The sequence below is a fragment of the Salvelinus alpinus genome, chromosome 24, assembly GCF_045679555.1.
Source record: "Salvelinus alpinus chromosome 24, SLU_Salpinus.1, whole genome shotgun sequence".
Classification (NCBI taxonomy): Eukaryota; Metazoa; Chordata; class Actinopteri; order Salmoniformes; family Salmonidae; genus Salvelinus; species Salvelinus alpinus.
The window spans coordinates 3,789,045-3,811,806 of NC_092109.1; the positions used below are offsets into that span (position 1 = coordinate 3,789,045).

Below are 22,762 nucleotides of genomic sequence, written 5' to 3' on the forward strand. Positions count from 1 at the left end.
TTTTTTTAAAGCCGCGTTAGAAAGGATTACCTACACATACTTACCAGCTCATGTTATAGACAAGAAGCGTGCTACATGGCAGACCAACCCGTCCTCATCTCTCTGCATGTGCAGCCCATCCATTATCTCAGCTAATTGTGGCTAGCGGGAAGATTCTCATCTTTTTCCGTGGCTAAACCAACTAGGCTCGTAATTTATTTGTATTTATAGATGGCATACAAGTTTGTTATTAAGGGACATGAAAGTTCACATGTTCCAGAAGGCATTTCTGCCAAAAAACATATTTTTATAAAAAAAAAAGGTTATGTTCAAATGCCACTTCTGTGAAGTAGTGACGCGCGACATACACCTAGTTTCATGAAACGTCAGAATTTGACTGCTACAACTGAGACGGAATGGCGTCAAAGGACACACGCTGATACCCCGAGTATGACTGGACATGAGTGGGCCAGATATTTATGTGAAAACGACTTAAAAGGGGTGCAGAAACAGATCAGCACCCCCATTTTATGTTAATTATATGTTCTATATTCTATTATCATATGGACAACCATCCCTCTAACTACCACTTATTCCACACCTTCTATGCCCCATGGTCCCTCAACTTCGGACACTTTTGAACTCTCCATCTTATCTCTATAAATCGACCCTACCTTTGCCCATTTTCCACATGCTGCTTCCTTCACTTTGTCTAGACTTAGTTACACGCTTAAAAGGGTTCGACTGTTTTTGTTACCTCATTACCTCCCACCTGTGTAATGATTTCCTCCTGGTTATTCTGAGGTTCAGAATGAATGCAGTGGTAAATGTGCTGCTTACAACTGACATCAGCAAAATTGACAAGGGTGTTGATATAAACTCAGCAAAAAAAGAAACGTCCTCTCACTGTCAACTGCGTTTAATTTGAGCAAACTTAACATGTGTAAATATTTGTATGAACATAACAAGATTCAACAACTGAGACATAAACTGAACAAGTTCCACAGACATGTGACTAACAGAAATTGAATAATGTGTCCCTGAGCAAAGGGTGAGTCAAAATCAAAAGTAACAGTCGGTATCTGGTGTGGCTACCAGCGGCATTAAGTACTGCAGTGCATCTCCTCCTCATGGACTGCACCAGATGTGCCAGTTCTTGCTGTGAGATGTTACCCCACTCTGCCACCAAGGCACCTGCAAGTTCCCAGACATGTCTTGGGGGAATGGCCCTAGTCCTCCGCTCCGATCCAACAGGTCCCAGACATGCTCAATGGGATTGAGATCCAGGCTCTTCGCTGGCCATGGCAAAACACTGACATTCCTGTCTTGCAGGAAAGCACGCACATAACGAGCAGTGTGGCTGGTGGGTCATGTCAGGATGAGCCTGCAGGAAGGGTACCACATGAGGGAGGATGATGTCTTCCCTGTAACGCACTGCGTTGAGATTGCCTGCAATGACAACAAGCTCAGTCCGATGGTGCTGTGACACATCGCCCCAGACCATGACGGACCATCCACCTCCAAATCGATCCCGCTCCAGAGTATAGGCCTCGGTGTAACACTCATTCCTTCGACGATAAACGTGAATCCAACCATCACGCCTGGTGAGACAAAACCGTGACTCATCAGTGAAGAGCACTTTTTGCCAGTCCTGTCTGGTCCAGAGATGGTGGGTTTGTGCCCATAGGCGACGTGGTTGCCGGTGATGTCTGGTGAGGACCTGCCTTACAACAGGCCTACAAGCCCTTAGTCCAGCCTCTCTCAGCCTATTGCGGACAGTCTGAGCATTGATGGAGGGATTGTTCGTTCCTGGTGCAACTCGGGCAGTTGTTGTTGCCATCCTGTACCTGTCCTGCAGGTGTGATGTTCGGATGTACCGATCCTGTGCAGGTGTTGTTACACATGGTCTGCCACTGCGAGGACGATCAGCTGTCCATCCTGTCTCCCTGTAGCGCTGTCATATGCTTCTCACAGTAAGGACATTGCAATTTATTGCCCTGGCCACATCTGCAGTCCTCATGCCTCCTTGCAGCATGCTTAAGGCACGTTTATGCAGATGAGCAGGGACTCTGGGCATCTTTCTTTTCAGTAGAAAGGCCTCTTTAGTGTCCTAAGTTTTCATAGTTGTGACCTTAATTGCCAACCGTCTGTAAGCTGTTAGTGTCTTAACGACCGTTCCACAGGTGCATGTTCATTAATTGTTTATGGTTCATTGAACAAACATGGGAAACAGTGTTTAAACCCTTTACAATGAAGATCTGTGAAGTTATTTCGATTTTTACGAATTATCTTTGAAAGACAGGGTCCTGGGACGTTTCTTTTTTTGCTGAGTTTAGCTGCGTAAAGACATGGCTTCCTTGTTTTAAGTCTTAAGTGTGAATGTTTGTTTTTCATTCAGCTGGAGTTGTCCAAGTATTGGTTATTAAAACTACCTTACGCATCCAGTTGTTTCTCCATTTGTAACTCATCCACCAAAATTTTAAATATGTTGTTTTACATTATGTGTAATTTGTGCTGGTCTAATTTGTATAATGGAAAAGCAGCAGAATCTGTGCGGTTTCGGATAGTAATTATAGTTGATATGGTGCTCTTCGATGTTCCAGGTTTGTGGCATTGATGAATAAATAATTGTATCTTTATTTCAAGTCAGATGTTTATATGTTATTTCGATTTCTTTAAAACAATGCAATTGTTGGAGTTCATGTGTTTGACTTGGTTGATTGGTGACTAGGTGCATTCTTGTTAAAAAATACAGTAAAACTTCAATTAAACGCAGTCTCAAATAGCCGCCTGTCCCTTTTAGTAGGCTGGAATCAGCACACATTTCAGAATATAGACACCTTTTTCAAATAAACGCCAGGTCTAAATGAATTGTTCACGAGTGAACTTCAGTAAATACCGTAAAAATTGTGCAAAAGAAGAGCATCAAGAACATCATTGCCATGGATGAATGGGCAGAGTGGTTTGACATGGTAGTCTCAACTAGCAACAAGATCTTACGGTCTCACTTCAGTATTCCACGTTTGTCCGGGGGGATAAACGTCTATGGGTGAAGTGAGAGGAGGTCAGGGTTAACGTTGTTTAAAAAAATAAATGCTTATGGTTGCACATAAACTTCACAGTTAATTTGCCCCTAGTGCACGGTATTGAAGACATCTCCCAATGTCTTGGGGACTTGGAATATGTTGTATACAGTAGTCTATCTGCTGTGATCGCATTGCAACTACAGGGGAAACGATATGATAGGCAGCCTAGTCTTTGCAAGTCTGATTTGCAATGGATTTATTATTATAATGTTTATACTGATCATAATGTTCACAATTATCAGTGTGTTAGTCTTTTCAACATTTCATTGAGCAAAGGCTGTGTGCATTTAAGGAAATAGGCGCCTGTCTCTAATAAGCGCCTCGGCTATTAATTTAAGTTTTCCGGTATGCTTATTAATTCATGATTATGGATACATTCTGCAACGACTTTATCTGGCTTTGAATCTGCCACAGAACATGTCAACAAGTTACTTCTGAATTGCTTGAATACAGCAGTACATTCTGACACCATGAATTGAAATAGATTTCACCTTGTTCATATAGTTGGGAGAAATTGTAAGGGATTAAACTTTTGACCTCCACCGGCTGAAGGAGAAGAGGATCTGGTAAAATATGGGTATGTTGCTAATATGATCTAGGTAGCTAGCTATTTGGCTCACTTCTTTGCAGAAAACTACCCTATTCATGGAACATTGTAAATATCTGACTGCTACTGGGAAAGTAGCAGTCAGACACAAGGCCAAAAACATAAATAAGCCAACAAATATTAGTTAAATAAAATATGTCCATCTATCTCATCACCTGTCGTGTTGTAAAGCTTACGTTGGGCAAGCGAAAAGACAATTAAAACAACGAATAGCTGAACACTGCAGCGCAATCAGGTGTAAGAACACTGACTACCCAGTAGCAGCCCACTTTGTTGAAGCTAACCATCCTATCTCCTCCCTCAAATACATAGTTATTGAGCATTTTACCCGATCAAGTAGAGGTAACATTGAGACCCTTCTTTTACAGAGGGAGTCCCACTGAATCTCCTCCCTAAAAACACTGACCCCTAGTGGTTTGAATATTGAATTTGATCTCAGGTCCTTTCTATTAACAGTTCAACCCACACTGCATATCATGTTCCTCATGTCGATGATGCTCATTATGCATTATGTTTGAACCAAAAATATGAAATTAAATAATGAAACAAATATGAAAGTAAATGAAATGTAACAACAATGATTGTTGATATTAACATTATGTATTCTATTATTTCTAATCATGTTAACAAGATTATGTAAATACATTTCCCATGTATTCAACATCTTGACATGGTGTAAAATATGTTTAACAGTTCTACTTTTTCATCCCTCATTACCTTAATCACTATGACACACTGTGTTCATTGGCTGTACTAATTGCACTGTTTGTCTACATAACCTGGTTCAAGCATTTACCACGTAAACCTGAAGAAGGCATTGCATACCAAAACGTTGGTTGCTATACCCATTAGGGCTGGGCGATATAGCCAAAATATAATTTCACAGAATTTTTCAAATTTCTAACGGTATTTTGTTTATGAATAATAAAAGTTCTACATTTGCTTTATGAGTAGTGAGTTATCCTAGGGTGGCAACACATACATTCTAAATGATTTCAATGAGTCTCTTGCCATTCTGATTGTTTTATACTGTTCAATTACAATGCAACCGATTTCTGCATTTCCTGTACTCGTTTGAAATCATTTCCACACTGCCACGTAGAGCTGCATGATATGAGCAAAAAAAATATTGGCCTTATTTTTAACCAAATGTTGCAATTGAGACTTTCCTTGCAATTTAGATCAAAACACTTGGGTGAAACTTTTGGAATAATGTAAAAAAAATATGATTATTCTCATTCTATCTACTTACAAGATACTAGTGGGCACTTTGAATAGATTGTTGTTTGACATGACAATTAATGAAAATGTCAAGGAGTTATTGTGACAGGGTAGCAACCAAAGTGTTAATCTTTGGCTACATTAAATGTTTTCTTTTAGCTACTACTTCATGTAGCTAACATATTCATGCTTCGCCTATTCCACTTTGATTTAGAAGATACATTTGCACAAACAACGTGCTGACTTAGGCCTACACCATCACTGGTATCAGGCTATATAGCTAGCTACGCTTGCTCTGACTCAGTACATAGATTGCGATTAGCATTAGTGGCTAACATGACTTAGTTACAACTTGTTAAGAAAATACTTACTAGGTGTTTTCAGATGCAACAACCACTAACTAATACTAATTATAGAACGCTTGTGGATTTATATTAAGAAGCAAAGTGGAAACAGCATTGTTGTCATCCACATTGTTACATGTGAAGCAGTGACCATGCAGACTGAACGCAAGTGTCTCATACTCATGACTCAACAAATGCGCTCCTTGAGTGACAGGGGGTGGGGTTAGGTCTGTGTGAAAAGCGGCATGGAGAGAGAGAGCAGAGAGAGATGACTCAAGTAGCGAGGTAAACTATAAAAATAGACGTTACACACATCGTATCACATTTAACAAACCAAACATTCAAATACCGTTATAGAAGGTACCGTAAACCCAAACCGGTCCATGCATCAATACTGGTATATCGTAAAATACGGTATACCGCCCAGCCCTAATACCCATTACATGTTTGGGAGAATAATTAATTGGTGCTACTTTATTTTTTATTTTTTTTATAGTTTACTCTCAGTCAGCACCTCTATAAAAATGTTTGGATATGCGTCAGTTTATGACTTTTACTTAAATAAAATATGGAACAGTAGATGAACATTTCGTTTTGGATCAAGGTAGCTAATAGCTAGCTGACAGCAAGGTGTTGGTTAGAGATGACGTGCAGGAGCTTGCAGGGATTTATAGTCTTGCATGATGTCTACTTTGATGCGAATTAACATTTTATAATATGAAAGTAAATAGAGACGAAATATCCTGATAAATGTCACCTTATCCGAGAGAATCTTATACAGTTATCACAATCCCACACCAAGGCAAGCCTACAGCAAACACAGATTTTAAGTGTTTCTAAAATCCCCTATGGGAAAAATGAATGGTGAAAAAACGATTGGAACCATTTCCGTGTTTGACCGCTGAGTTTTATGGGTATTATGCCAACATCACTGTGGCATTATATTTGACAGGCACGTATCTCATCCCACCTCAACGTCCAAAGCTAATTTGTTATAATTCAATTGTGTGACCAGCGCAGACTTATTTGAGTGTCTGAGCTAGTGAGCTAGTTAGCAGACAGAGTGAGTGGCTGTCATTGCCTGGCCTGGCTGGTCTCACTGTAATGAGCTCCTGGGCTGTAAATAATTGTATTAACAGGATTAGAGAGTAGCCAGGTAATAAGGAGAAGGCATTTACTGGTGGATCTGACCTTTGGCCTTAGAACACTGCTGAGCAAAGATGTTGCCGTACCAAGAGCCAAGATCTGCTCACACAGCAGCAGGAAGATCTCCAACTACCCAACTACAGGCAGACTTCCAGACCTTTGAAGTGGAAATCTTGTAATCTTGTACAGTCCTGCCCAATGATGGACAGAGGCTAGCAGTGTACCATGCAGTGCAGATAGGGGATTAGCTACTGGAGATAAGTCAACAGCAGATCATATGGGCTCTGAATGACTTGTTGCTCTGGCACTGTCATTCATTAAAATGACATAAGCACTCATTTCATAATCAATCATGATGATGTCTTGGGATTACAAATCACCATTAACGTTCTATTATAAATCATTATAAAATGATTAACCTATTCAATTTGAAGTATATTCTCAACTGTTTTGTTATAAGCATACAAGCCGTAACAAGTTATAAAGCATTATACCTTTCAATAAAAATATATCTTTTTTTTTACTATTTTCTACATTATAGAATAATAGTGAAGACATCAAAACTATGAAATAACACATATGGAATCATGTAGTAACCAAAAAAGTGTTAAACAAATCCAAATATATATATTGTTTTAGGTTCTTCAAGGTAGCCACCCTTTGCCTTAATGACAACTTTGCAGACTCTTGGCATTCTCTCATCCAGCTTCACCTGGAATGCTTTTCCAACAGCCTTGAAGGAGTTCTCACATATGCTGATCGCTTGTTGGCTGCTTTTCCTTAACTCTGCGGTCCAACTCATCCCAAACCATCTCAATTAGGTTGAAGTCGGGTGATTGTAGAGGCCCGGCTATCTGTTGCAGCACTCCATCACTATCCTTGGTCAAATAGCCCTTACACAGCCTGGAGGTGTGTTTTGAGTCATTGTCCTGTTGAAAAACAAATGATAGAGCCCCCAAGGGTGGATCACATCCGGCCGTGATTGGGAATCCCATAGAGCGGTGCACAATTGGCCCAGCGTCGTCCGGGTTTGGCCGGGGTAGGCCATCATTGTAAATAAGAATGTGTTCTTAACTGACTTGCCTAGTTAAAAAAAGGTTAAATCTTTTTTTTTTTTTTAAATAAGCACAAACCAGATGGGATGGTGTATCGCTGCAGAATGCTGTTGTAGCCATGCTGGTTAAGTGTGCCTTGAATTCTAAATAAATCACAGACAGTGTCACCAGCAAGGCACCCCCACACCATCACACCTCCTCCTCCATGCTTCACGGTGGGAACTACACATGTGGAGATCATCAGTTCTCCTACTGTGCGTCTCTGGATGACAGAATGCCAAGAGTGTGCAAAGCTGTCATTAAGGCAAAGGGTGGCTACCTTGAAGAACCTAAAAATATAAATATATGTATTTGGATTTGTTTAACACTTTTTTGGTTACTACATGATTCCATATGTGTTATTGCATAGTTTTGATGTCTTCACTATTGTAAAAATTAAAGAAAAACTGGAATGAGTAGCTGTGTCCAATGTACAGTTGAAGTCGGAAGTTTACATACACTTAGGTTGGAGTCATTAAAACTAGTTTTTCAATCACTTCACAAATTTCTTGTTAACAAACTATAGTTTTGGCAAGTCTGTTAGGACATCTACTTTGTGCATGACACAAACCATTTTTTCAACAATTGTTTACAGACAGATTATTTCACTTATAATTCACTGTATCACAATTCCAGTGGATCAGAAGTTTACATACACTAAGTTGACTGTGCCTTTAAACAGCTTGGACAATTCCAGAAAATGATGTCATGGCTTTAGAAGCTTCTGATAGGCTAATTGACATCATTTGAGTCAATTGGAGGTGTACCTGTGGATGTATTTCAAGGCCTACCTTCAAACTCAGTGCCTCTTTGCTTGACATCATGGGAAAATTAAAAGAAATCAGCCAAAACCTCAGAAAAAATTGTAGACTTCCACAAGTCTGGTTCATCCTTGGTAGCAATTTCCAAACGCCTGAAGGTACCACGTTCATCTGTACAAACAATAGTACGTAAGTATGAACACCATGGGACCACGCAGCCGTCATACCGCTCAGGAAGGAGACGCGTTCTGTCTCCTAGAGATGAACGTACTTTGGTGCGAAAAGTGCAAATCAATCCCAGAACAACAGCAAAGGACCTTGTGAAGATGCTGGAGGAAACGGGTACAAAAGTATCTATATCCACAGTAAAACGAGTCCTATATTGACATAACCTGAAAGACCACTCAGCAAGGAAGAAGCCACTGCTCCAAAACCGCCATAAAAAAGCCAAATTACGGTTTGCAACTGCACGTGGACAAAAATCATACATTTTGGAGAAATGGTCTGATGAAACAAAAATACAACTGTTTGGCCATAATGACCATCATTATGTTTGGAGGAAAAAGGGGGATGCTTGCAAGCTGAAGAACACCATCCCAACAGTGAAGTACAGGGGTGGTACAGCAGCATCATGTTGTGGGGGTGCTTTGCTGCAGGAGGGACTGGTGCACTTCACAAAATAGATGGCATCATGAGGATGGAAAATTATGTGGATATATTGAAGCAACATCTCAAGACATCAGTCAGGAAGTTAAAGCTTGGTCGCAAATGGGTCTTCCAAATGGACAATGACCCCAAGCATACTTCCAAAGTTGAGGCAAAATGGCTTAAGGACAACAAAGTCAAGGTATTGGAGTGGCCATCACAACACCCTGACCTCAATCCCATAGAAAAGGTGTGGGCAGAACTGAAAAAGCGTGTGCGAGCAAGGAGGTCTACAAACCTGACTCAGTTGCACCAGCTCTGTCAGGAGGAATGGGCCAAAATTCACCCAACTTATTGTGGGAAGCTTGTGGAAGGATACCCGAAACGTTTGACCCAAGTTAAACAATTTGAAGGCAATGCTACCAAATACTAATTGAATGTATGTAAACTTCTGAGCCACTGGGAATGTGATGAAAGAAATAAAGCTGAAATAAATCACTCTCTACTATTATTCTGACATTTCACATTCTTAAAATAAAGTGGTGATCCTAACTGACCTAAGACAATTTTTACTAGGATTAAATTAGGAAAAAACTTGAGTTTAAATGTATTTGGCTGTGGATATAAACACTGTATGTGTTGACAGAGGTTGTGGATGGGGCTGACAGAGATATTTTTGGGATGGTGTGAGGTGGTGGGGTGAGGTTGTTCAAAAAGGGGAAAAATTTAGTTTTTTAAAATTAATTGTGTTGCCTTTGTGACCCAATTAAAAACAATTGTTCACAGAAAATGCATTATACCTTTAAGTAAAGTGTTACGACAAACTGATCAGGAATTAGGGGTGCGGTGACACATTGCTGACGATCCATTGATATAAATATGATCTATGCATGTAGATGTAACTAAACACACCCACAACAATGAGCCCTGGACAGCCATTCCCCTGACAGCCCTCTAAGATCCTTTTGCATCAGTAATGTGGCCTACAAGAAAACACACAGTAATGCGATCTTTTTGTTTCTCCTGTATCTAGACTACAAACAACACAGATTAGGCCTAGTTTAACCATTATCTGAATCGTTTTGGTGTTGTGGGGACAAAAGTTACAATGAACCTCAAGATGTACAGTACATTTAGGGTCGCTCCTAATTGAGTTGGTGAAAAACAAAAAGTACAACAGCTGGTGCATTTGACCTGGCCAACCTCCAAACACAGACCAATTACTGATTGGCATAGTGTAAAACTACAGATCTTATCTTGCTGGAGGTTACAACATGCCCTCTCCATTGTCATGATCACAAACAGGTGGATGAGTTTTAAAGGTTAGGCACAAACCTTTATTTACAAAACTACACATCATGACAAGAGCTTTGAAAATGAAAGGGTGGGCTATGTCTACATCTCATCTCCACATAAAAGGCACATCTGCCAAGTAGTATATAATTTCATAAATTAAATTGGAAAAATAAGCCACACATGACTAACCACACCATAATGATATGTTTGACTATTAAAGTAACTTTGAACTGAAAAAAAAGTCACTGACTCAAATTATTACACAGTGATAAGCTCAGGCTAAATTCTCCGTTTTTTTCTGGACATCCTGTCAATTACACTGTATGAATTGACACTACTTCAAACTTGAAATAGTTTATATCCTCAGTATGTGTGGTAGGCAACTTTAATTTAATGGTCATCTGGTTGGTTGCTTTTTTGATTGCATAACGTTTTCTCCACCGCATCTACAGACTGTAAATGTAACTGGTACCACCTTTGCACAAGGAAAATATTTAAATAACACGCCTTCCCCTATTTTCCCTTTAAAAAAAGGATGAGCTGAAATCTCGCGAGCTCTATCCCCGTTTGGAACTCACGCTACCAGTCAGTATCTTAATGCTTAACTGCAGTGTTGGTTGCAAGGAGGATGCAATGGGAGTCTAGGAGGTGTTGCACCAAGGTCAATGCAGCATCCACTCTAAAAAGCACCGAAAACATAACACCGCGGATTTTATTCGCTTTCGTACAAGTGTGCTGAAAGCGAGAGGACCGTGAAGCGTTTTGAAGACGCGTTAGCCAGGGCTGAAAGTTGATGCCTTTTTCTCTAGTGTATATAATAGTGAGGCAACTAGCAAGCCATCCTTCTCCATTCGTAGCTCTCCGCATGTCTGTGGACTACCTTTTCTCAATTCGGATGCACCGCGTTTCTGTTGGAGCGAATATCCAGACGGTCTTCCACCACTTGGGTGGTATCAGGAGTGTTCGCTGACTAACTTGATGTCGGAAAGAACTTGGGTTTAGCAGCAGTGTGGCTTTGCTATTGTACACGAGTTGTGCTGGACATTTAGCTAGCTAGGTTTGTCTCTGCAAGCTCGTCCATTCATCAGTAATATTTGCAATGTCAGCGCCATCCTCCACGCCTCCCGCTCAGGAAGAGAACCAGGCGCCAGAAAATGAGGGACTGACCGTGAATACAGGTTTGAAGCCCACCGGCCCGACACCCAGCCCGAGTCGGTTCCAGGTGGACCTAGTGGCTGAAGCAGCCAGCGCCGCTGATAAAACGCCCAGCTCGGATTCCACGCTCGCATCTGGCGACAAAGCCAACCCCGAAGGTTCGGAGCCAGCGGCGGGTGGTGAGGCCAAAGGCCGGTTCCGAGTGGTGAACTTTATGGATCCCAGTGGAGCGAGCCCACCAGAAGTAGTGCCCGCTGAAGGTTTCCAGAATGGAGACACCGTAATGAGCGAGGGCAGCCTGCATTCTTCGACAGGAGGCCAGCATCACTACCACTACGACACCCATACAAACACCTATTACCTGAGGACTTTTGGCCACAACACCATCGATGCTGTGCCTAACATTGATTTCTACCGGCAAAGTGCTGCTCCGCTGGGGGACAAGCTGATAAGACCCACCCTTTCGGAGCTGCACGACGAACTTGACAAGGTAAGCAACCGCGAATTTATGTTTTTGAAACGGATGCTAGAGCAATAGCGCGTGCTTGGACAGATGCCACGTTCAAAACAACTGGGAACTGCGAAATTTCCGACTTCCGTGCGTTCATGACAACTGGGGGAAAAAGGAGCTCTGACTGGGGAAATGTGTTTGAATGGTCAAACAACTCGGAATTCCGAGGCGGGAAACCCGGGCTTCTTTCCAGAGCTAAGACTTTCCGATCTGAAGATCACCGACGTCATGATTCGACCTCGTTTTTTTTCTTCCGACTTCCCAGTTGTCTTGAAAGCAACTTTCTTTTTGCTAGCCAGCTTTCTGTATTTAGTTGTAATTTTGACATTGTTGCGGTCAATCCTATATTGTTCCGTGGCTCATTTTATTGCGCTTGTTTAAAATGATGGCTAAATTGGCAACATTGGTGAGACGTCAATGTGTGAAAAGGAGTTTTGCGCATTCTTCGATAGAAACTCATGTGAATAGGATACACGTATTCGTTGAACTTGAATAGTGTGGAACAGAGTATTTGGATTAGAGGTCGACTGATTATGATTTTCCAACTCCGATAACGATTATTGGAGGACTAAAAAAAGCCGATACCGATTAATCAGCCAATTCTTATTTATATATTTGTAATAATGACAATTACAACAATACTGAATGAACAATGAATACTTATTTTAACGTAATACAAAAATAAAATCAATTTAGTCTCAAATAAATACTGAAACATGTTCAATTTGGTTTAAATAATGCAAAAACAGAGTTTGAGAAGAAAGTAAAAGTGCATTATGTGCCATGTAAAAATGCTAACGTTTGAGTTCCTTGCTCAGAACATGAGAACATATGAAAGCTGATGGTTCAATATTCCCCATTAAAGAAGTATTAGGTTGTAGTTATTATAGGAATTATGACGCGTCAACTATTTCTCTCTATATCACTTGTATTTCATATACCTTTGACTATTGGATGTTCTTATAGGCATTTTAGTATTGCCAGCCTAATCTCGGGAGTTGATTAGGCTTGAAGTCATAAACAGCGCTGTGCTTCAAGCATTGCAGTAAAGTGCTGTTTGAATGAATGCTTACGAGCCTGCTGCTGCCTACCACCGCTCAGTCAGGCTGCTCTATCAAATCATAGACTTAATTATAATATAATAAACACACAGAAATACGAGTTTACTCTGGGCACGCTTTTCATCCGAACGTGAAAATGCTGCCCCCTATCCCAAACAGGGAAATATGGTCAAAACCGGAAACTATCATTTTGAAAACAAAACGTTTATTCTTTGTGAAATACAGAACCGTTCCGTATTTTATCGAACGGGTGGCAACCCTAATTCTAAATTGCGGATACATTGCACAACCTTCAATGTTATGTCATAATTAAGTAAAATTCTGTCAAATTAATTAAGTCTTTGTTAGGAAGAAATGGTCTTCACACAGTTCGCAACGAGCCAGGCGGCCCAAACTGTTGCATATACCCTGACTCTGCTTGCACAGAGCGCAAGAGAAGTGACTCAATTTCCCTAGTTAATACTGACTGCTAACATTAATTTATTGTAACTAAATATGCAGGGTTAAAAAATATATACTTGTGTATTGATTTTAAGAAAGGCATTGATGTTTATGGTTAGGTACATTTGTGCAACGATTGTGCTTTTTTTTTGCTAATGCGCTTTTGTTAAATCATCACCCGTTTGGGGAAGTTGAAGTAGGCTGTGATTTGATGATAAATGAACAGGCACCGCATTGATTATATGCAACGCATATATGCGACGCTAGCTAAAGTAGTAATAACATCAACTATGTGTAGTTAGTTTTTTTTATAAGACAAGTTTAATGCTAGCTAGCAACTTACCTTGGCTCATTGCAGCCACAAGGTCCGTTTGACGCTGCACTCGCGTAACAGGTGGTCAGCCTGCCACGCAGTCTCCTCATGGATTGCAATGTAATCGGCCGTAATCCTCGTCCAAAAAAGCTTGATTACCAATTCTTATGAAAACTTGAAATCGGCCCTAATTAATCGGCCAATGCCGATTTAAAAAAAAATATGTACATTTTATTTTTTTACACATCTGTCAACCTCTAATTTGGATATCAGATTAAGCAGCGCAGAGAACGCACAGTTCAGTAAACCAGAGTGAATGCTTTTTTTTACAAAGTAGGAAATAGTCACTACAGGAATTGACAATCAATAGGATGTTTTACTTAGGCCATAGTAAAAACATATTTGTTTACCTAGCAATATGTCTGTATCTGACAGTTCCCACTTGAGTAGGGGGACCACATTTAAAATACCCAAATGCTGACAACAAGATGATTTTGTGGGACAGTGTAGGCTACATTATTAAAAAGATTTTGCAGCACCCCCCACTCCCTCAAAGTTTGTACTGACAGATGTAGCCTATTGATGAATATACCATTATAGAATATGGATACAATACATCCTCCAATTGCAACATCTGCCTATGCCCACACACATGTTGCTAGGAGTGGTGTTGGAGGGCCAGTAGGAGGCATCCTTTCCTCTGGTCTAAAACAATATCCCAATGCCCCAGGACAGTGATTGGGGACATTGCCCTGTGTAGGTTGCCGTCTTTCGGATGGGACGTTAAACGGGTGTCCTGACTCTTTGTGGTCACTAAAGATCCCATGGCACTTATCATAAGAGTAGGGTTGTTAACCCTGGTGTCCTGGCTAAATTCTCCATCTGGCCCTCATACCATCACGGTCACCTAATCATCCCCAATTTATAATTGGCTCATTCATCCCCATCCTCACCCCTGTAACTATTCCCCAGGTTGTTGCTGTTAATGAGAATATGTTCTCAGTCAACTTACCTGGTAAAAAAACAATGTAACTAAGTTAGGCATGCCTAACTTCTAAATGGGCCATGGCATCATCAGTCACTTGTAAAACGTGAACAATTATCATTCACCAGTGAAATGTCAGCTGCGTCTGCATGCCAAATTTTTGATATTAGTTTCTTAGAAATACCGTGCATTTGGGAAATATTCAGACCCCCTTCTCCCTTTCCACATTTTGTTACGTTAGAGCTATATTCTAAAATGTATTAAATCTTTTTTACCTCCTCACACACAATACTCCATAATGACAAAGCGAAAATCGTTTTTTTAAAACATTTTTGCAAATGTTTTAAAAATTAAAATAGGTATTCAGACCCTTTGCTATGAGACTCAATTGAGCTCAGGTGCATCCTGTTTCCATTGATCATCCTTGATGTTTCTACAACTTGATCGGAGTCCACTTGTGGTTAGGGCTGTTAAGGTGACCATATTACTGCCACACTGGCGGTCACGGGTCATGAAGGCAGTCAAATTTCACATAACCGTTTAGTTGCGCTAATTAGGCTTCTCCAAGCTCAGATGGTTATTAGTAGCCACCCAAACTTGCTAACTGCCTGGTACTCAGCACTCTTATTGTCCCTCTAATCACTCTGAAATCAATGCAAATGTTATCTAATCAAACACTTCATGAGAGCTCATGTTGCGCAACATTTCTATAGGCTATGCAATTGCGTGAGAAAACCGAGTGATGGCCTCTATTAAAAAGAGGATCCCATCAGCTTTCTGTGAGCTAGGCCTACTATATTTATTTCTAAACTTTCCTAATATTAAGCACATTGCTTCTCTTTATAACAGGAGTATAGCATACCTGGCTGGCATGAAAATTAACCATGGGGAAAGCATCCTCCATTTGCATTTTAAGGGCATAGATGCACCTTTTTTCCCATGGTTCATTTGGTGAATGATAATGGTCCATTCTAAATCAAAACACATTTCACATGTTATTTAGTATATTTAAAGATTAAATCAAGAATTGTGTGGTGGGTGACAAAATTAGCCTATCACTTGATAGGCTAAATTAGCCTATCACGTGAACTTGATTTTCAAGTTTGGGAAGGTAATTTTCACCATTTAAAAATGTTTTATAATAAAAGCATTAGATGGATAATCGCATTTGACGTCAATTTTGATATTTTTCCCGCTAATGGAACGTTCACGCTTTTATCCTACTGCCGTGTGTGCATTGCTGAGCTTATAATGTGAAGAATTAGCCTAATAGTTTATCAACATTTTAAGCCAAATGTTCTGATCATTTGCATCAGCCTCATTACGTAAAAAGTTTTTTTTTTATGCTAGTGGTTGTATTAATTTGGGATCTATCGCATCCCACAACTGTCCCACACTGTTTGGGATATTTATTCTTCACTCAGAATAGAATGGTCAACTTTTGTACTATGGGGGATAGTAGATTGACATAGGCTAGTGCTTTTGCTGTTTGTTAGGCCTACTCATCTTGTAGGGTGACAAAAAGTAAAATTGGACAGTTCTTCCATTGTCTTCAATATGCACTTCGGCATTAGATAAGGACACGCGCAGTTGCGTCCCCGCTGTGTCTGTCTTCACTTGTAGTCTGTGAGAAAGACCCGATCATGTGACGGAGAGCCGAGTGAGAGGTGCTTCGCAGCATGCAGGGAGAAGGGAATTCCAATTATTATATTCAGCCCAAGGGCACAACGGCCACAAAGGCATGGATTTGGGGATGCCACCGGGAAATTAGTCATTACAGCCTGCGCAAAAAACAAAGCAGAGCTCATGCCTTTCATGGGACTTTTTTCAAATCATCATTAGTCGCATCATGCAGCCTTAGAATGTATTAAAAATCAAGACATATAGACCGATGTTTGTATCACATCTAAAGTTACAGAAATAACTAAAATTAAATGTTTCTTTTTTAACCGCTCAACACAAAATAGTCGCATGTGCGCACTCCCGCACCAGGCGTGCGCACCAGGCGCGACTCCATCACCATCATTAAGTTTGTAGACGACACAACAGTGTTAGGCCTTATCACAGACAACAATGAGACAGCCTATAGGGAGGAGGTCAGAGACCTGGCCGTATGGTGCCAGAATAACAACCTATCCCTCAACGTAGCCAAGACTAAGGAGATTATTGTGGACTACAGGAAAAGGAGGACCGAGCACGCCCCATTCTCATCGACGGGGCTGTAGTGGAGCAGGTTGAGAGCTTCAAGTTCCTTGGTGTCCACATCAACAACAAACTAGAATGGTCAAAACACACCAAGACAGTAGTGAAGAGGGCACGAAAAAGCCTATTCCCCTCAGGAAACTAAAAAGATTTGGCATGGGTCCTGAGATTATCAAAAGGTTCTACAGCTGCAACATCGAGAGCATCCTGACTGAGAACCCAGCCACCCCAGTCATAGACTGTTCTCTCTACTACCGCATGGCAAGTGGTACCGGAGTGTCAAGTCTAGGACAAAAAGGCTTCTCAACAGTTTTTACCCCCAAGCCATAAGACTCCTGAACAGGTAATCAAATGGCTACCTGAACTATTTGCATTGTGTGCTCCCCCAACCCCCCCCAAACCCTCTTTTTACGCTGCTGCTACTCTCTGTTTATCATATATGCATAGTCACTTTAACTATACATTCATGTACATACTACCTCAATTGGGCCGACCAACCAGTGCTCCCGCACATTGGCTAACCGGGCTATCTGCATTGTGTCCCACCCACCACCCGCCAACCCTTCTCTTAAGCTACTTCTACTCTCTGTTCATCATATATGCATAGTCACTTTAACCATATCTACATACTACCTCAATCAGCCTGACTAACCGGTGTCTGTATGTAGCCCCGCTACTTTTATAGCCTTGCTACTGTATATAGCCTGTCTTTATACTGTTTTATTTCTTTACTTACCTACTGTTCACCTAACACCTTTTTTGCACTATTGGTTAGAGTCTGTAAGTAAGCATTTCACTGTAAGGTCGACACCTGTTGTATTCGGCGCACGTGACAAATAAACTTTGATTTGAATTGTTTGGAGAAAATATCCTCTTTTATTCAGCTTTGTTCAATTGTATTCTTCATACTATAAAAATAATGCCATGGAATTCTAAGCAAATCTTTGATAAATGAATTAGTGTGGCCCATAGCCAGATCAGGGCCTAACATAAGGACAACTCAGAGTATGCTATTCTGTTCTTCTGAAATAGACTACATGTTTTTGATATCATGTTTCTAAAGACAAGTCTAAAATCAATAATGGATTTACATTGCCCTCGGAATGTATTCAGACCCCTTGACTTTTTTCACGGTAGCTTTATTTTTGAGGATTTTTTTTTCTTTCATTCCCCGACCCCCCCCCCCCCCCCCCCCGAATTGGAGTAAACTAATGAACAATAACACTTCGGTTTCTACACATTTTACAGACAATCGATTTTACAATTGTTATATTTTGTTTGTTTTTAGTCCTTCCTCTATTTCTGATGTCCATCCAGTTTGATTTCTATTTGTAACTGTGCTATTTCACAAAAGTTCTGAACCTATATACATTTTACAGACCCCGTATGTTTTACATTGGTTATCTTCTTGTTATTAGTCCCACCCTTCAGCTCCATTCAACCCCTCCCATCTATCTCTCAACACCATCCAATTTTGGATTTCTATTTGCCATACATTTTTCAACTGTGCTGTGATGCTTCACAAAAGTTCTGAACTTTTCTGTTCTCATAGCTTCTACAGATTGTAAATTAAAGAAACATTTTTGCTAAACTAATTATTATATTATTGATCGATTTGACTGTCTTTTCAAATCACCCAGTATTGCTGTCTGCAGCGTTAGTTCTAGGAAAATGTTGCCGTTCCTGGACCTGTGACCAAAAAACGAGCTACATATGGACAGTACCAAAATAAGTCATCTAATGACTCTGCCTCCTCACAGCAAAATCTTAGAGCTGGGAAGATTATATCCCCCATATATAAAACATTCTATTGGTTGCAAGAATTTTGTATTATCATTTATATTGATAAATTCGAAGTTTTGAATCCAATGTTTTGCCTGTCAATTCATAAATCATGTGCCATGGTGGCAAAACGCCACCAGTCCTATTTATGATATTATTCACAAAAATTCTTTAAATTATCGAAAAATTGGGGGGTTTTAATCAATTAGTATATTTGACTTTAACCACAATGCTTGTTGTATTTTTTGTTCTGTCTTTTCAGGTGGATTAAATTGAAGTTGCAACCAACTTTAAAATGATTGTTTAAAAAAAATAACTATTACCTATTATGTTGTTTTCAAATAACCGAACGTGAGCGGTTGTAATCTGAATAAAGGGAAAACGGCCATTCTTGAAAATGGGGTGAGACATTCTTACTAATTTACTAGAGAACCATTTTGGATTTAAGTATAACTTTTGTATGATGATGTCGCTCTTGCTGCTGGTGGTTCTTTGGTCCTCTGGCCCTTCCTTGGACACTTTGTTAAATAACCTCCAGACGAGCTTCAATACCATACAACTCTCCTTCCGTGGCCTCCAACTTCTCTTAAATGCAAGTAAAACTAAATGCATGCTCTTCAACCGATCGCTGCCTGCCCGTCCAGCATCACTACTCTGGACGGTTCTGACTTAGAATATGTGGACAACTACAAATACCTAGGTGTCTGGTTAGACTGTAAACTCTCATTCCAGACTCACATTAAACATTTCCAATCCAAAATTAAATCTAGAATCGGCTTCCTATTTCGCAACAAAGCCTCCTTCACTCATGCTGCCAAACATACCCTCTTAAAACTGACCATCCTACCGATCCTTGACTTCGGCGATGTCATTTACAAAATAACCTCCAACACTCTACTCAGCAAATTGGATGCAGTCTATCACATTGCCATCCGTTTTGTCACCAAATCCCCATATACTACCCACCGCTGCGACCTGTACACTCGTTGGCTGGCCCTCGCTTCGTACTCGTCGCCAAACCCACTGGCTCCAGGTCATCTACAAGTCTCTGCTAGGTAAAGCCCCGCCTTATCACAGCTCACTGGTCACCATAGCAGCACCCACCTGTAGCATGCAGGTATATCTCACTGGTCACCCCCAAATACAACTGCGACCTGGCCAAGATAAAGCAAAGCAGTGCGACAAAAACAACTGAGTTACACATGGTATAAACAAACGTACAGCCAATAACACAATAGAAAAATCAGTATACAGTGTGTGCAAGTGAAGGCAATAAATAGGCCATAGTGGCGAAGTAATTACAGTTTAGCAATTTACACTGGAGTGATATGTGCAGATGAGGATGTGCAAGTAGAAATACTGGTGTGCAAAAGAGCAGAAAAATTAACAAATATGGGGATGAGGTAAGTATTTGGTTGGATGAGCTATTTACAGATGGGCTGTGTACAGGTACACCGATCGGTAAACTGCTCTGACATTGACCAAGACAGGTGACTATCATCATGACATGCTGCACTTTTGGGTGGACACCCACCAGTCTCAATCAGTGAGAGAAGATTTGAAATAGACAAGATGGCGACGTACACATTGTTGGATTACTTTATGGCGCAAAACTAATTTAATGGAGCATTTTCTAAATTCAAAGGAAACCCCTGCAACTAAACATGGACGTTTTGGAGAAATGTGGTGTTTTTCACTTCTGTACTTGAGGAAGTATCAACAAGCTAAGGTTGGTTGAGAATTCTCTGCGGTACGCCAAACAGTACCTATCTAATAACGCCTATCAGCCAGCTGGAACAGAGTAATGGTCTGACTAGACAGATTTTTAATAGTTACAGGTATCCCTGAAAACATATACAGTTGAAGTCGGAAGTTTACATACTTAGGTTGGAGTCATTAACTCGTTTTCCAACCACTCCACAAATGTCTTGTTAACAAACTATAGTTTTGGTAAGTCGGTTAGGACATCTACTTTGTGCATGACACAAGTCATTTTTCCAACAATTGTTTACAGACAGATTATTTCACTTATAATTCACTGTATCACAATTCCAGTGGGTCAGAAGTTTACATACACTAAGTTGACTGCATTTAAACAGCTTGGAAAATTCCAGAATATGATGTCATGGCTTTAGAAGCTTCTGATAGGCTAATTGATATAATTTGAGTCAATTGGAGGTGTACCCGTAGATGTATTTCAAGGCCTACCTTCAAACTCAGTGCCTCTTTGCTTGACATCATGGGGAAATCAAAAGAAATCAACCAAGACCCCAGAAAAAAAATTGTAGACCTCCACAAGTGTAGTTCATCCTTGGGAGCAATTTCCAAAAGTATAAACACCATGGGACCACGCAGCCGTCATACTGCTCAGGAAGGAGACGCGTTCTGTCTCCTACAGATGAACGTACTTTGGTGCGAAAAGTGCAAATCAATCACAGAACAGCAGCAAAGGACCTTGTGAAGATGCAGGAGGAAATGGGTACAAAAGTATCTCTATCCACAGTAAAAACGAGTCCTATATCGACAACCTGAGAGGCCGCTCAGCAAGGAAGAAGCCACTGCTCCAAAACCGCCATAACAAAGCCAGACTACGGTTTGCAACTGTACATTGGGACAAAGATTGTACTTTTTGGAGAAATGTCCTCTGGTCTGATGAAACAAAAATGCAACTGTATGGCCATAATGACCATCGTTATGTTTGGAGGAAAAAGGGGGATGCTTGCAAGCCGAAGAACACCATCCCAATCGTGAAGCACGGGGGTGGCTACATCATGTGGTGGTGCTTTGCTGCAGGAGGGACTGGTGCATTTCACAAAATAGATGGCATCATGAGGGAGGAAAATTGTGTATATATTGAAGCGACATCTCAAGACATCAGTCAGGAGATTTGGTCGCAAATGTGTCTTCCAAATGGACAATGACCCCAAGCATACTTCCAAAGTTGTGGCAAAACAGCTTAGAGACAACAAAGTCAAGGTATTAGAGTGGCCATCACAACGCCCTGACCTCAATTCCATAAAAAATGTGTGGGCAGAACTGAAAAGTGTGTTACAAGGAGGCCTACGAACCTGACTGTTACACCAGCTCTTTCAGGAGGAATGGGCCAAAATTCACCCAACTTATTGTGGAAAGCTTGTGGAAGGATACCGGAAAGTTTGACTCAAGTTAAACAATTTGAAGGCAATGCTACCAAATACTAATTGAGTGTATGTACACTTCTGACCCACTGGGAATGTGATGAAAGAAATTAAAAGCTGAAATACATAGTTCTCATTATTCTGACATTTCACATTCTTAAGATAAAGTGGTGATCCTAACTGACCTAAAACAGTCAATTTTTACTAGGATTAAATGTCAGAAATGGTGAAAAAAATAGTTTAAAAAATGTTTTTGGCTCAGGTGTATGTAAACTTCCGACTTCAACTGTATTCACCAGCCCTCTGGTTGACCTATTTCCAAGAAACTTTCCCTGTCTCCCAGTGTGTGTGCAGGTCTCTTGGAGCCAAGAGGATAGAAAGAAAACATCTTTGATCTCGCAGCTCATCTATCTGTTCTGATGTACGCCATCTGATGTACACTACTCATACTTAGTCACTCAAATCATTGTTGCTTTGGTTACGCTATGCTGTAAGTTTTTTCTATTGGCTTGAAGACATTTTTCTTGGCTTTTGATGTGGTCGGTCAAGACACACCCACTTCCAGCTTTGATGTTAGGCAACTTCTAATATTACTTTCTCAAATAGTTAATCCTGTCTTAAGGTACTCTAAATTATCTGACGTTCTGACAATGATTGTTTTAAAATGTATATTATTTTAATGTCTAGTAGCCGTTGGGTTTAGCTGAGTACTGAAGCAGTCTTTCACACTTTACCATGACAAAGCAATCCCAGGCACACTGGCTAGTGTCCACAATGTCAGCCCTTTTCATTTGGTCAGCAAATCTACGGAAATCCTTCTCTATCTGAAACACGCCCCCTAATAATACCACAAACGTAGCTCTCAATTACAGAGCATTACCGCTAAGCATTGACACCATTCCCCTGGCATGCGCCTGGCATTGAGATGGCATGCCAGCCCTGAGCTCTCCTTATCGTTCTGTTTCAACTTATTGGAAGATGAAAGAAAAACAACGG

At 40.6% G+C, this 22,762-nt stretch overlaps 1 protein-coding gene across 2 annotated transcripts in view; it reads left to right on the forward strand.

Annotated features, from left to right (window-relative positions):
- The first annotated feature begins 10,762 nt into the window (after positions 1–10,762).
- LOC139551717 (solute carrier family 12 member 2-like) overlaps positions 10,763–22,762 on the forward strand; it is a 98,626-nt gene continuing 86,626 nt past the window's right edge. For both annotated transcript variants that reach the window (XM_071362991.1, XM_071362993.1), the window contains exon 1: positions 10,763–11,824. In XM_071362991.1, the coding sequence (XP_071219092.1) occupies positions 11,279–11,824 (546 nt within the window). In that variant the 5' untranslated portion in view covers positions 10,763–11,278. The remainder of the gene's footprint in view (positions 11,825–22,762) is intronic.